This window comes from Caenorhabditis elegans, chromosome III (genome assembly GCF_000002985.6).
Source record: "Caenorhabditis elegans chromosome III".
Lineage (NCBI taxonomy): Eukaryota > Metazoa > Nematoda > Chromadorea > Rhabditida > Rhabditidae > Caenorhabditis > Caenorhabditis elegans.
Genome location: NC_003281.10, coordinates 13,726,069 through 13,741,128, shown reverse-complemented (window position 1 = coordinate 13,741,128; position 15,060 = coordinate 13,726,069). Strand labels below are relative to the sequence as shown.

The 15,060-nt window shown below is 36.7% G+C and overlaps 2 protein-coding genes, 1 long non-coding RNA gene and 4 other non-coding genes across 10 annotated transcripts; 4 read left to right on the top strand and 3 right to left on the bottom strand.

The window, feature by feature from the left end:
* The first annotated feature begins 105 nt into the window (after nt 1-105).
* linc-99 lies at nt 106-397 on the top strand. Its single transcript, NR_101873.1, has 2 exons — nt 106-195; nt 269-397. It is a non-coding gene; the product is annotated as a long non-coding RNA linc-99 (long non-coding RNA).
* Nucleotides 398-4,587: 4,190 nt separating this feature from the next.
* On the bottom strand, nt 4,588-6,099 carry W06F12.3 (non-specific serine/threonine protein kinase). The gene is made up of 6 exons (NM_067434.4): nt 6,050-6,099; nt 5,718-5,999; nt 5,453-5,563; nt 5,338-5,405; nt 4,973-5,293; nt 4,588-4,802 (listed from the first exon to the last, which is right to left on the bottom strand). Exons 1-6 carry the CDS (start codon nt 6,056-6,058, stop codon nt 4,637-4,639), a joined length of 957 nt encoding a protein of 318 aa, NP_499835.1. The 5' UTR covers nt 6,059-6,099; the 3' UTR covers nt 4,588-4,636.
* A 2,068-nt stretch (nt 6,100-8,167) lies between these two features.
* Nucleotides 8,168-8,261, bottom strand: W06F12.5. The gene has a single exon (NR_052848.1). It is a non-coding gene; the product is annotated as an Unclassified non-coding RNA W06F12.5 (non-coding RNA).
* On the top strand, nt 8,168-8,261 carry W06F12.8. The gene has a single exon (NR_052849.1). It is a non-coding gene; the product is annotated as an Unclassified non-coding RNA W06F12.8 (non-coding RNA).
* Nucleotides 8,262-9,439: 1,178 nt separating this feature from the next.
* On the top strand, nt 9,440-14,496 carry W06F12.2 (Zinc finger protein). 4 transcript variants are annotated; one of them, NM_001268283.2, is made up of 10 exons: nt 9,440-9,616; nt 10,603-10,756; nt 11,306-11,541; nt 11,623-11,764; nt 11,811-11,849; nt 11,899-12,105; nt 12,182-12,261; nt 12,307-12,386; nt 13,537-14,206; nt 14,281-14,496. In NM_001268283.2, exons 1-10 carry the CDS (start codon nt 9,548-9,550, stop codon nt 14,302-14,304), a joined length of 1,701 nt encoding a protein of 566 aa, NP_001255212.1. In that variant the 5' UTR covers nt 9,440-9,547; the 3' UTR covers nt 14,305-14,496. The 4 variants fall into 4 exon arrangements, with proteins under 4 accessions (NP_001255212.1, NP_499834.1, NP_499833.1 ...); NM_067433.6 differs by having other exon boundaries at nt 9,448-9,616; nt 12,194-12,261; nt 14,281-14,489; NM_067432.5 differs by lacking the exon at nt 10,603-10,756 and adding an exon at nt 10,886-11,057 and having other exon boundaries at nt 9,450-9,616; nt 12,194-12,261; nt 14,281-14,488.
* W06F12.6 lies at nt 9,544-9,623 on the bottom strand. Its single transcript, NR_052847.1, has one exon. It is a non-coding gene; the product is annotated as an Unclassified non-coding RNA W06F12.6 (non-coding RNA).
* On the top strand, nt 12,616-12,715 carry mir-4814. The gene has a single exon (NR_052846.2). It is a non-coding gene; the product is annotated as a pre-microRNA mir-4814 (primary transcript).
* Nucleotides 14,497-15,060: the final 564 nt, after the last annotated feature.

The following is a 15,060-nucleotide window of genomic DNA, read 5'->3' as shown; positions in this document are numbered from 1 at the left end:
GTGTTTTTTTTCAGTTTTTTTTCGAGTTTTCTTCTATGCATCGCAATTATTTAAAGAACAGAATTTAATATTTTCAGAAAAGCAGCAAAATATGGAGACGATTTGAATTCCCCACCTTCACACGGCCTACAGCTTATATGCACGAGAGACCTTTGGGAAGAAGATTTTTGGAGTTGTTTATTCTCCCTGATTCCTGTAAGTTTTTTTTCTTCTTCAAATGAACATGAAAAATGTTTCAATGAATGAAATTAACTTGTTTTTTTTTCAGGTCCATCGAAAAAACTTGAGGAGCTCCAACAGAAAAAGAAGGTAACTTGCTGGACAAAGGAACAATTCTTAATTTTGAAGTTTTTAATTTTTTTAACCTTTTCAATTTAATGAAATTTAATTTAAATATATAGCCGGGCGATCGCGACATTATTACTAACGCGCTCGGTGCGAAACATGCGCGCGCCAGGAGTAACAAACTGCCGAGTAGCTTCAACTTTTGTTAAAGCAACAATAGAAAAAAGTGTCAACTATTTGATTGTAGAGGATCCGGTTTTCAACCAGTATTTTGTGAAAAGCTGTTTCTAAAAATATTTTGTTTTCAGTTTTGCTAGTTGAAGCTCAAAAACGTGCTGCTAGACCCTTGGCCAGAATGGAGCAGTTTTCTAGTTATGACATTTTATAGCATCCGACACTTACCTATCCAGCGGATAACATCTGAAATGTTGACTGCTGTAACTTTTGATTATTGTTAGTAATGCTAGAACATGTTGTCAAATACCAAACAGAGTACATTTATCTTTGGATGAGCAATGTTAGAACATAGTTGACGACTAATTGTTTTTCCTTTTTTAGTTGACTGCTTTCTGTGAAAACGCTACACTGTAATTCAAACATTTCTATGTTCTTTTTTGCTAGTTGACAATTTTTGTATAGCACGTTCTTCCTCAAAGTAATTAAGTTTTAAAGTTATGTCTGAAATGTTCTAAATAATTAACAACATTTCTAGGTTTCACAAGTTTTCAATTCCTTGCTAATCGAAAAATTCGAAACAAACAAATGGTTCAAAAACCAAACATCCTCATCCAAAGTTGTCATCATCAATGATTTCCGTTACCACTTGAAAATCGCACATTTTTCATTTTCACACATTACAGAAGAAAGAATTTTTGATATTTTGGTACTTGGGAACCTATAGTTTTTCAGGAGAATATAATAATAGGGGGTCGTTAAACGGTACACGGGAGGCTATTAGGTTATAATACACATTAAATTTAATGGAAACGGTGGTTAGTAGTAACTTGCGAGGAATGAAATAATTGCATGTTCAAATGGTTAGGAAAGTTCAAAGATCCGAAGAAATTGGCAAGAAAATATTTTTACAAAAATATAGTGTTGTATGGAGACTGGAACCTTTTTTTAAAGAAGTTAAATTTAAGTGGTACGCAGGAACAAAAACGATTGCTAACTGTCAAGCAATACTCCCATTTGTCTAAAATTGGAATTTACTAAATTATAATTGTCTTTAATTAAAAAAATTAAAACATAATATCCGAGTTATTTTTTAACGCTTACCGAATTTTCTTACTTTAATTTAGTTTCTGCTGATTTTTTCGTGCTTTCTTTTTGAAACTCACAATTTTTAAAGGTTCAAGGCAAAAACAGAAAAGTTATAATGTTTGGAACAGCTTCGATTTTTTTGGTTAAAAAATTCTGGCGCAGTTAACAATCTGAATCATGAAAATTTATAATTTTGAAAAATTCCAAATTTTTGTTTTTTTTTTGAGTGAAATAGATTTGTTTAATTTTTAGTATTTCTATTGAATTCAAATTTGTTATGGGGTTCAGACCTGTGCGGCATTCGGCATTCGGCATATGCCGATGCCGGCATAATGCCGGTTTTTGGAGCGCGGCATATGCCGAAATGCCGATTTTGAAATTCACGGCATATGCCGAAAATGCCGTTATGCCGAAAAATAAAATGACCGGCATAACGGCATAATGCCGAAATTATGACGGCATAATGCCGTCATAATTTTTGCATGTTTGGCTTTGGTTGTTTTCGTCAAAAACCACATTTTCATATTTTTTGTATCCGATGAAACTTAAATTTCTTACTGACGTTTTTTGTAGATTTTTTAGATATACCGTATATTCTCTATTAGAGCGGCATGCCGCACTGATTTCTGGGCCCTCCGTGGCTTGCGCACTATTAGAGACTGCCGTTCTACTGGAGACTGCCGCACTAACTTTCGATTGACTAATTTTCACTTTGGGGTGACTACTTTTGAGAGTAGTAACTTCAAAGTTTCTTTTTAAAACCTCTTATTTTATGTGAAAATTCATGAAAATTGACTATTTTCGCCTCACAGAGACACTAATTCAATGTTTAAATGAAAATTTATAAGAATTTATAAAAGAATGAACAAGAATTCCATGAAAGTAATCAAATATTTCAGATGCCTTTCGCAACCAAAATGAAGGGTGCCGCACTAATAGATACGCCGTACTATTAGATACGCCGTTCTAATAGAAAATATACGGTTGATTTAGATACATAGAGAGTAGATATAGAGAGTCGATTTTTTGTAGTTTTTTTAAAAATTTTTTTAAAAACTTTTTGCTCGAGCATTTAGAAAATTTCTGCAACAATTTTGACTCTAAAATTACTCGAAACTGTCTGAAAATGCACCAATATGTTTAAAGGTGTGTACTATAACATACTTGAAAGCTTATTGCAAAAAGCTCGATCAGCAGCTTTTATGAAGGCCATAAAATGTTAAAAATTGGATTTTTGCATGTTTTTCAGTTATTTCCATGAGAGGAAAAACAAAAACATTACCAAAATACTCCATTAAATTTAATTTTGAAACTGGAAAATTTAATGCTTTGCGAAAAAATGAGAATTTTGTGTGAGATTATAGAAAAACTCAGGGTGACCCATAGCTTTTGGAAGACCGATTTTCAACTTTGTGCTCGATTGATTTCAATTTTTGAGATGTCAGTATAAAACTGCATAAAAAGTTTGCAGATGCCCTACACCGATCAAATAGAAGGGGTTTCATAGCAGTTGGTCGCATTAAAGTACTCCTATAAAACCTAAAAACCTCTAACCAGTAACCCCAACCTAATATCTTGTCAAAAGCCTAAAATTATGCACACCTGTAGTACTATTTTTTAATATATTGGTAATGATATAGAGAACTTTGATTGAATACATTCAAATCATGTTCATTTTTTGTAATTGGAAAACAATAGTTCAAAATGCCGAAATGCCGGATGCCGACTGCCGGCATAATGCCGGTTTTTAGAGCGCGGCATATGCCGAAATGCCGATTTTGAAATTCACGGCATATGCCGAAAATGTCGTTATGCCGAAAAATCTCAAATGCCGCACAGGTCTGATGGGGTTATTCAAGTAATGTAGCAAAATGTATTTAAATACATTTGTGACGTCACAAATGTATTTAAATACATGTTTTGATACACTTGAATAAGGTTGTGACGTAATTTTTCTACACTTTTTAATTTTCCGACACTACTTGAATAACCCTATTACAAACATTTAAAGCCAAGTTTCATTCAGAAATCTCTAAAATGGGCAAAGCTATGAATTGAAACTTGATAAATTTTCAAAACTCCCCCTTGTTTTTATCTTGCCATTTATTGGATTTGCGTTTTCCCTTCAAATCACACAATGTCCATAAATTGCCAATATTAAGTTTGAGCTCATAACGTTCATGTTCTTCATTCAAAAAAAAAGTGTTTGAAAATTAGTGTTGTAGGCTCCAGTAGTCTTGATGTCTCTAATAGTATTTCATGCAGTTCTAATAGCAAATATAAAAATGGCACAAAATATGTCAATATCGTTATTTCGCCTATTCATCAAATTGTCTTCTCGCACCATTTTTTCTATTGTTTAAAAATACCTAAGAGCTTCCTCTTCGAAAAATGACCTTCATCTCCCTCCTTTCCGTTCCTCACCCATTGTTTCAGTTTTTGTGTGTTCTCTACTAATTCTTACACTGCAGCTGTCTGCCAATTGATTTTGGCATCCCAGTCGAACATGTGAATGGAAGCGCAAAAAAATACAATTTAGTAATCTTTCTCACGATGAAAAACGTATTTTTTGTTTCTCTCTCTCTCAATTTTTCAAGGTGACACCGGCCATTGTCCATTGCACGCAAATTACTGAAGAAGCATCATCTCAACAAGCCAAGAGGGTTTCTATTGTTATGAGTGTAATATACGGTTTTTCGGCATGTGTCCACCCTTAACAATGGCGGTAAGACATAGGCGAGAGGGGTTAGACAACAAATTTTTGCGGTTTTTGCACTGGTAATTGGACTACCGATGACAAGGTGGAAAATGTTTGGGGGGGGGGGAGGTATTGTTTGATTTTCAAGGTTTTTCTGAAATTGAACAATGTGTGTATGCTTCTTTTTTATTGAATTTGGGGAATTAGGATGACGAAGCAATGTACTGCGCTTCAACTTGGCACGTTTCGAATAGCGGTGGTTGTGGGTCTTGCGAATAATAAATCAAAATTGTTTTTTTTTTTCAATTTTTCACTTGTTCATACAAAAATGTTGTGTTACTCCGCAGGTTCTCAAAGTTCATTCGAAAAGCTCAATAAAAATGAATGTTCTCATCTATATTGTTCATCATGGTCGTCCCATTCAAATTCCTCCCATTCATTGACACGCGAACTGCAGGATTTCAGAATAACGATGAAATTCTCATAATTTGGAGTTTCTGTCCGTTTGATGAGCTCGAGGGCTCGAGGAAATGTCCCGAAGTTTTGACCCATTTTCCTGAAAATTCAATAGTTAAAAAAAAACAGTTTCTCAAAAAGTTGTCGAAAACCTTCAAAGGGCATTTTGTGCCCAGATTTATCATGAATGGCGTTGTTGCAGCATCCGACACCTGGCGGAACACTATTTCATTCCACGCACCCTAAACGTGTCGGCTGCTGATAACCTACCTTGATTGAAAGTTCCTCAACAAAAGCTGTTTGGCATGGTAAACCTGATCCTGATCCACCACGTTTTTCCAAGGAAGTCCCTCGGCTAACTCCAAAAGTGAGAAGAATAGGCACCAAATATCATCTGCAAAACCTTGCTCTTTCCGTTCATGAGCTGCCAGGGAAACGTATCGAGTAGTACCACGGAATGAGGCGTACGGGCGTTCCGGTCGAAAAGCGCCACTGGGAAAGCGAATCTGACGAGCCATTCCAAAATCGACAATGTAGAGGACCCGCTTGTGCTCACCAATGCCCACACAGATGTTCGAAGGTTTAATGTCTCTGAAATCTTTGCTTAGCCGAGTTCAGAATATCTCCTTTCCTACCTATGAATATATCCTAGCTCGTGAATCTGCTTCAATCCCTCCAAACATTGAATTCCTACTCTCGCCGTCTAAAACTTCAGTTTCAAAAAATGTTCTATTAAAAATTGAAACCTACCGTTTCAGCAGAAAAACACCGTCCCTTCTGGAACTTTCGAAGGTCTGTGATATTCGATCCGAGAAGCTGCATGACTATGAAGTTGTAGCCGCCAATTTCCCCACTGTAGTGCTGGAAATTGTGCAATAGTTTTAATGGTTTATGGCTCAGTGCCTCATAGTTCATTTCCTCCAAACTCAGAGCAATGGATATTATCTTAATAACTCAGAAAACATTGAACCACATAGTACCCCATGATGGAAAAAAACTGAAAAAAACGACGTACCACTTTGGGAATATGTGGTGAATGTGCAAGCTCAACCAATATATGAAGTTCCAGCACAATCCTCCCAGATTCGACGGATTTCGGTTCAACCTTCACGGCCACAACAAGTTTTGTCTCCATATCAACCGCTCGAAAAATCTGCCCAAACCCCCCGCCGCCCACCATCTTTTCAACTTGGAACGGACGCTTCAGTCCGATAATCGTGCCTGTTTCTAAAAACGGAGCCGCCAATTTTCCACGCTCTGCTGGATAATATTCTGCATTTTTTTGAACACCTTGCAACTGGAAAAACGAAGGAAGTTAAGAGTTTGTGAGAGCAAAAAAAGCAATACCTGATTCATTGTACACAGACGCGAAAAACGTTTTCAGAGGATATTCGTAAAATTGTTAGAAATGTTTTTTTTTTGTTTTTTAAATTGTTGAAATTAATAATAATACGTGAAATGTATTAAATTTATTAAAACGTAATTTCGTAATTTTTTTTTCGTGAGTTTTTTTGATACAAAGTTGTTTTTCGATCGAGTTGGGCGAAAAAATAAAGTACTGAAAACATTTCAAATATAATGTTTTCTAATTCAAAGTGCTCCTCTGCTGCTAAATCAAAGTAGTGACCTAATCAAATTCTTCTCAAAAATGACATGTGAGCTAAAATATTTTCTTGCCAGTATACTTTTTCACGCGGGTGACATCGGCGGCTAAAAATATCTCCACGAGTTGACATGCGTTTTTTGAAAAACTATTAAAATACATCACTTCGAAGAAAAACCATTTTAATTTTCAACGCCCTTCCTCCGCCACATGTTTCGCCCATTTGTTTGCTCTAAAATTTGCATACTAAACAAATATGTAACAAAAGGTAGACGGAATTGAAAGCGGAGGGAATCCGCTTGGGAAGGCGCTCCCCGGGTAAATACTACTGGGTGGGAGAAAAGAAGAAGAAGAAGCTCAAATGACTCATTTCATAATTACTATGCCTATAGTACTATTTTGCATTCATATTTCATGAGTTTTGACTCGATGTGTTTGCTAGACTCGATTATTCCTTTAAAGAGCCATGACAGGGCTAGTAGTACCGGCTGAGACTTCCAAAAGAACAAGGTCTCCGAGGCACTCCCGTGGGATTTGCGAGGAAACAATGAGGAAAGTAGGGCTCCGAGAAACTTTCAAAGAAGTTCGAATAGTTTTCGAGGGATCCAAGTCCCCGAAGATTTCATAAGGAAAAAACGATCTCCGAAAGACCATTGAAGGGTTTCTGAGGATCTTTTGGATGACTTTCAAGAAACTGCCTTGGATCTCCTATGGACACTGGGAGGTCTACTGCCACGTCACCAGCGCCACGTTATTATCAATTCAAATGTCTTGTCTCTCTCGCTCTTTATTTCCATAAAACTCTGCGTCTCCTCTTTCTCTACTTCCTTATCACAGTTATCACCACCCGTCCGCCGATTTGCTCCATTATTCTGAAAGGGGAAAAAACTATCTCACTCTCCTCCGGCTTCATAATCGTATTATCAATTTTTTATACGCAATTATTATTTTGTCCCACTCTATACTTTTTTTTATCCAAAAAAGTGCATGATTCATTCATTGCAGGGTAGAATGACTCAATTTCAAACTTTATGTATAAATTTGGCTCACACTTTCTCAAAAGCGTGTTGCGAAACTTTTTCTGCTTAAACTATAATATAAGACTTCTTAAAATTAGTTTGATTGGTTGACAACATCCTAGCCTCAGTCTTTTCGCTAGCTTTTGGTTATTTTAATTATTTGTGAAACGGTAGAATTTTTCAAAAAATGACTAGCTTAAAAACAGAACAAAACATTTACTCAACATAAAATAATATTGTGGCAGGCATCTCGCAGGCTCGTCAAGAAGTAACAAAGTCTGGAAAAATGCCGGCTACGTAAAATTACCATATAACTTATAGTCTATTTTTTGTTAATCGGAAATTGTCATGTTTCTATTGTATAACATAAGGTACGTAACTTTCAAAATTAGTACATTGAAAATCACATTTCTTCCTGTTTACACCTTTTACAGCTATTTTTCAATTCTTCTAAAATTTTTTGTTGTTTAACACGGCCGAGAAGTGGTACCTGTACGCAATTTGTCTACCGTACACCTGGACGTTTGGGCGCGTTTTTCTCAAAAACGGCTGGTCCAGTTTTTTGTGATGCATATAAAAAATATTCAAAAATAAATTCAAAATTTTTTGGACCAAAGCTTTTTTCCTTGAAACGCGCCCAAACCTGGCTAAACTGCAATTATCAGTTTACACTGATGTACCCTTTGCCGGGCCGTGTTTAAATACAATTAAGTGCAGATTGTGTCTTCACACTTTCTGGGGAGTCCACGAACAGGGTCGCCGTCCCGAAGAAACTTCTCTCCGCGAGAAATCCATGAATTCAATGTTATTGTGGTTGTCCTTGGTGAAGACTCTTCTACCCTATTTCTGAAAGCAAACACTGTAAGAGATAGTGTGGAGAATTAGGAGAGAGTTGAGAGAAAATATAGAAACACAACAAATATTACGAATTTCGCATGGCGGGGGTGGGGGGACGGAGTGAGGTAAAGTCTGTGTGCACATGGGAATAGCATATGCTTGGTGACTCATACAATATGTTGCACTAGAGAGAGCTATGTTCTTTTTATAATTTTTATTTTCATATTCTTTTATGTATGTTTTAATTCATTTCGCACGCCTCAATCAGAGTTTTCTAGCTTCACAATGAGAAAAAAGTATTTGGCTAAGTACAATATCCTTAACTACATTTTGTTAGTTGACAAGTTGTGGCAGTTTTAAAAACCAAAAATCGCCCGCTGTAACCTTTTCTAATGCTACAGAAAAGTTCCCATTCGCAAAGTGTAGAAAAATATATGTTGATTGTTTTATTGGTTGACTATAATTTGTTAATGTGTGGCTTTGAGTTTTTGCAGTTTTAACGTTGTCCACTAAGAAAATGAAGCAAATTTTTTAAAGATTATTTTCCGACAATCAATAAATATTGTCTGTTTACATTTCCACACCTCCCCCTCTGCAAATCACATTGCATACCATTTTTTCCGCCACGCAACAGTTCTGTTTTTCAAACTATTCTTCCTTCCTCACGGAGTTGCATTGATGATCAATTTTATAATATGTTTCTATTTACTTTGTCACTAATGGAGTGTCTCTCCAGCCACCGGAACGTACGTTCGGCCACAATGGCTCAACTGAGCAAATATATGTTTCATGTTCCTTTCTTTAAAAACGAAAAAAAATCTGAAAATCCGGAAACTATTATTTCTTTTCGCAGAAAATAAAATTTACAGTATTTTGAGTTTTGAATAATACAGTCGCGCAAAAGAGATCGCTCCGCAAACACCGCACTTCTTTAGTGTCTCGGGCTTGCACGTCACAGTTAAAAATTTGTCTTTTTTTCTAATCGATTTTTCAACTGAATTGGTAATAACTAATGATTAAATACTGGATTGCATTATGGAATCAAAAATTAAAAAAATTCGAAATTACTTTCTGAATATTTTCAATTTCGAAAAACTTGTCACAAATTTCAAATAATTTTTTGAAAATCGATATTTTTCAATTTTTTCTGGTTTTGTTTTTATAAAAATTAATTCACTACCTTTTGTTAACGTTAACTTGAAAAATTAATTAGTTACAAACACTTAATATTTTTCTCTTGTTCCTATACTTTTTCCATACCGAATCTCAATATTTCATCAAATTGCAGCATCCGCATAGCCAATTACAAAGGGCTATGTATTTCTCGCCTGGCTGAACAAAAAACCAATTTCAACTTTAATAAAATCAAATTTCCTACCGCGTTCAATGGGAGTAACAGCATGCTGCTGCTGTAGCAGCAAAGATGCTGCAATTACTATTGGAATATGGTCACTTGTGAGTTTTTTGTTAATTTTTGCAGGTTTTACGCATGTTTTACTAAACATTTTTTCGATGAAACTGAGAGAGATTTTTTTTCAGAACACAATTAATGAACAAAAAATATCTTTTTTTTTTGAGATTCTTTATCTCTACTGAATAAGAGTAAAAATTCAGAGAATTGTTTTTTTTTTCGCTTTGAAATTGTTTTACCAATGTTTGATAAAGTCAGAAAAAACCATTGAGTTTCAAATTCTATAATTTTGTTTTTACATAAAACTGAATCAATGGTTTTCTTGATTATTTTTAATTAAAAGTTTATGTTACCAATTTTTGATTTCAAAACATTGCAAAATTTGAAACTTGAAAAGATTGAATACAAGGCAACAAATGTTAAAATTTTAGAAAATAAAAAATATGGGAAATTTAGAAAAATCCGCGATCACCTAATTATCTCTTATTATTCAAGGGAATACAGGAAGCTTATTTTAACTGAAAAAACTCAAAAAATGTAGTGGTGTCAGGCTGTCCCATTGCTCCAGTGGACACGAAATGCGGTAAAATATTTTTTGAAAATCTGTGACATCACTAAGCATTTCGGGTAATTATTTCTCAATTTAGATTTTTGTTTAATTGTTTTATAATTTTCCAAATAAAATTTTCATGTTAATTTATAAAATTAACATTTCACCGAAATTTTAAAAATTTAGCAAGTTAAGTGGAGAAATTGAAGAAAAATACAGTAAAAAACGAAAAAATTAAAAAAAAAACACTATCACGAAAATCTCCGCTTAAATTGAAGAAAAATCATTCGAAATGCGTTGTGACGCCACAAATGTTCAAAAAAGTACGTTCCCGCCATTTCGGGTGCCGTGGAGCGATGGGACAACCTGACACCATGTGAAAAACGAAAAATGCCCAAAAAATTATCTGATTTAAAATATCGAGAAAGCAACATTCTCGCCCATTATATACGTTTTAAGCAGAGAAAACCCCGTTTGTAGGTCTACGCATTGGCGTCACTTCTACTATTCGGGTGGCAAACAGGTGTGCTTAATCACTGCCGCGTGGTCACAATGGCCCAGTCCAATTTGCAGTGCGAATGGGATTGTCCATGTGTTGGTGCATCCTCAAAACGCACGTCCGCTATTATTGAAGGTGAATGGGAATTTAAATTTTGAGAATAAATAAAAAAACTTACCGCGCCTGTTTGCCACCCCATGTAGTGTGTTGTGTGTGATACTTTTAGTTCAACATTTTCTAATTTTCAAATCCTGTTCGTTCCAGGTATCATCCATGGGACAACTAGGAATTATGGGGTGGCAAATGGTGGCAATAAAGTACGAACGGGACCGAGCGGCCAATACGCTGCTACCGAATTATAATACGTACGGGCGGTTCGATATTCCGTCGTATTTTGAGAGTTACTGGCAAAGTCCCGAGGAGCGATATTATACTGGTAAGGTTTTTGAAGAACAGAAACGAGTTTTTACCCGAAATTTTTAAAACAAAAATTTTATCTCACTGTAAATCCACGTCGAGTACACATCTAAATTTCAAAAAACGAGCAAGAAAAAATAGAGGAGTGCCCCTGGAAATTGTGTACACCCATCAGACAATTTTTAAAGTGTTCCAAAAGAATTGTAGCGCGGCCTAGAAAAAACTCGGTCACACTCATCACGTCTTGCTTACAAGTCTCTCTTTCAGGCCTCTTCGTAATCCAAGTGCTATGTCTCATCGCCGCTTTCTTTCTGGTTTTTGCTTCGGCTGCCATGATCTATGGTATCCATACATGGTCAAAGTATCTCGTGTGGCCGTGGTTCCCAGTTATGTTGTCTTCCATACTTGCCACGTTGGCATATTGTATCATGTGGTGGTGCGGTGATGTGAGAAGCTATTGGCTGGCAATTACTATCATTGAAATAATCGTCGTGTTTATTAATGTGAGTGCAAGAAATTCCCTCTTTGAGGCGCCCGACGTCTACCAGGTTTTTCAATTGCGCAATAATATCCACATTCTACAGATCTACTGCGTAGTGGTGGTTATGATGTACTACCGACGCATCAACGCCACCACTGATGAGTACGAGGGCAAAGATCGGAGAGGCGTACGATATAAGATAAATCGAATGGGTAATAGTAGGCGTGATCTGCTTGATTCTTATGGTACTTTGAACGTTCTTTCGAATTTTTAATCGAGTATTTTTTCCAGATGATAATGTTCATCGGAGCCCGCCAATGAAGTACAAACGTGAGTTAGAAGGAGTTTTCAATTACACTTCTGTAAATTAAATTTTCAGCTTTGGCACAACCGTACCCAGTGTTCCCGAGCTACTCCCGCGCGGGGGTTCCACAGACTCCAATCCCATTGCCGCCTACACAAATCAACACTCCTTACCCTATTGATCCAATGGAAGTTCAATTCACCGTACAGCCAAAGGTTAAGAACCTTCGAGAAATGGACGAGGATCACGTGGGATCATGGGTTCGAGACCAACAGTCGATAGGTAAGGTGTGAAGACTTCTGCGCCCCACTTCTCTAACTGCATGCCTTCTTAGTTTTGAACGGTCTCTCATTTTCAGCGTTGCTTTCAGACCGGGGACACGAGGCAAGAAGTGAGCCGATCACTGTGAGCAAACTTGTGCAGCCGACCACTTTGAAGGTGAGAGTTGTGACATGGAAATGATCATATTTGAGGAGTTTTCAGCACTCGCGATCAGTACCGTCGTTGCACGGAGGGACGTTGGTGTCGCATAGAGATTGTGAACATCGAGATGATAAACATAGGTGAACTTCTTTCTTTAAGCTACGCAAAATTAAAAAATTAGGACATTATATTTTTCTCAGAAATTAGATGTTACCTCTATAAGTGTTCAAGGCGAAGCAAATTTTCTAAGTCCAATTCTTACTGGAGCTTTGTCAAATGACTGTTAATGACGCACGGAATGTCAGGTTGTCCCATTACTCCAGTGTCCACAAAAGGCGGGAAAATATCTCGGCAATTCGGCGCCACTTTTAAACCAACTTTACCCACTTCTCAACCAACTTTGGCCACTTTTCAACTGCCATTCACAGAAGTGGGCAAAGTTGGTTGAGAAGTGGGTAAAGTTGGGCAAAGTTGGTTAAAGTTGGTTAAATCGGAAAATGTTTTCACCCTGCCACATCATTTCTGTAAGCCGCCGCGCCTTGGAAGAATAACATCTGCCTCTTCGTGGATTCGAACTTGCCTGCTTTCTGTCGTTAGATTCGTAGTCTATTGTTTTACCTGTGTAGCCATCGTGTCATGGAAAGCATTCCAAGTGTTCTAGGTTTTTTGACAATCCGATGCCTAGGTATTTCTTGAAATATCATAGGAACTGTTTCCTCTCCAATTGAAAAATGTGGCAAAATTTGTATGGTATGTTATATTATAGTCAAAATAAAAGAAGTGTTTTCTATATCAAACGTATCTCAAATGGTTGCTTTTGGCTAGACTATTCTGAATATCTCGCTCGGAATCACTGAAAACAAGTTAACACACGTTGGCCAAAGTTGGCCAAAGTTTGCTATAGTTGGATGAGAGGTGGCTAAAGTTGGCTGAAGATGGCCAAAGTTGGCTAAAGATGGCCAAAGGTGGCGAAAGTGGGTTGCAAAGTGACTGGTCGCTTAAAAGTGGTTGAAAAGTGGGCAAAGTTGGTTAAGAAGCCAAACATGGTTGGAAGGTGGTGGGAGGCTAAAGTTGGTTGAGAAGTGGGGAAAGTTGGTTCAAAAGTGGCGCCGAATTGCCGAGATTGCTTGAAAAATTTTTCGGACTCAACTTTATTATTAGCTACTTTATTGTATTGTAGGTTATTGTAGGTTATGTAGGTTATTGTAGGAGTTTATTTAAATCATCCTCCTTCAATTGAAATACATTAGCTTTATATTACACTATCACATAGCAACTTCAATAATCCAGATCCTCCTCCCGCCGACGAAAATCTCGGAGCCGCCACGAATTTGACGGATACTCCTCCGAATCCGATCCCTCCGATTTCAGCCGGCACCAACGGCATCGATCGAACAGTAAACGGCGACAAAGAAGTCGGTCAAGGTATGACGACTCTGTTTATGATTCCGAGGCGGATAGGGAAAGGGAGAGAGAGAGGCGAAGATCGAAAAGAAACAGACAAGGTGGCAGTCAGAGGAGCTCGTCTAAGAAGCATCGAGATGATCGGAGGGATCGTGATCGGGAGAGAGACAGAAATGATCGGGACAGAAATCGTGAACGGGAGCGAGAAGAAAGAGAACGAGAGAATCGAGACAACGAACGAGGGAGACGAGAGAGAGAAAGTGAGGCTCCAAGACGCCGGAAGGAAGATGACCGACGAAGTCGTCACCAAGATTCTCAAGAAGCCTCTGGAGGATCTCAGGAAATGTCATTCCCGTTGTCCGGAGGCATCACAATTCCCCAACACATAGTGATCCCTCCATCGTCTGGAGAACGAGGCCCGGACGGGAAACCAGTACCTCAAAAGTATCAAATCAACTCAGAAATTACAATTAACTATGATCATAATGGACGACCGGTTGTGGGGCCCAGAGATCCACTGCCTACTATTGAGGAGCCATTTAGGAGACGTCAACCAGTGAGTTTACTTTCACCTGAATAAATTATATTTTTCCCAAAAGTACAATTATCATAAATCAAAATATTTTCCAGCTTCCAATCCAATCAACGTTCTGAATGAATCTGCCGATCTCAGCAAATCTCGTCATTTTTCTTCCGATATTCCAAGAAATTTATAGCAATAAAGAAATGAATTGTATATACCTGCTACTCATCACTGTCATTACGCAATTTTTAAAATCCTGACTCTTTATATTCTTTATTTGATGTTTAAATAATGTCAATAAACGTTTTATAATATACGAGAAAGACACATTTAAACAGTTGCATTTCCATTAGAATGCTCGGCGGACAATCAAAAATCTTCTTCTTCTATTTGCGTCACCTGAATAAATGATACTTATAGTTAAACTCCGTAGAGAAAGAACAAAACTGCAAAAAATATTCAAATATTGAATTTTTAATTCCCTTACAAATTATTCACCTAGTTTTCAACTTTCCCACATACATTTATATGAATTTTCTTCATTTTTTGTGCCATAGACTTAAAACATTTTTATTTTTGATGGGTTAAACCTAGTTTTTCTGAATTCTCTATATATGAATCACCCGTTTTCAATAAATTTAGGCAACTTTTTATTTTTCCCATTTTGATTTTTTGCTCATCTAATGACTGTCCTTTTTTTTGTTTGGGAAAAAAAATAAAGTTTATAAAAATGTTCAAAACCGTTTTATTTTGAGAAACGACAAATTTTCAGGGTTTTTGAACAAATTTTAAGTCCTTTAACTTCAAAATGAACCATTTTAGAGGAGTTTCAAATTTGTGATTTTTTGCCACTTTTGCTATTTTTGCCATTTTTTAATAGATTTTGA

Coding starts and splice junctions, on each gene's coding strand:
- W06F12.3 (NM_067434.4), bottom strand. Junction 5,564..5,717: donor CACCACATATTCCCAAAGTG/GTACGTCGTTTT, acceptor CACAATTTCCAG/CACTACAGTGGGGAAATTGG. Junction 5,294..5,337: donor GAGCTAGGATATATTCATAG/GTAGGAAAGGAG, acceptor CAAAGATTTCAG/AGACATTAAACCTTCGAACA.
- W06F12.2 (NM_001268282.2), top strand. CDS start 9,548: ATGGGAGTAACAGCATGCTGCTGCTGTAGCAGCAAAGATGCTGCAATT. Junction 9,617..10,885: donor CTATTGGAATATGGTCACTT/GTGAGTTTTTTG, acceptor TGTTCGTTCCAG/GTATCATCCATGGGACAACT. Junction 12,387..13,536: donor CATCGAGATGATAAACATAG/GTGAACTTCTTT, acceptor TCAATAATCCAG/ATCCTCCTCCCGCCGACGAA.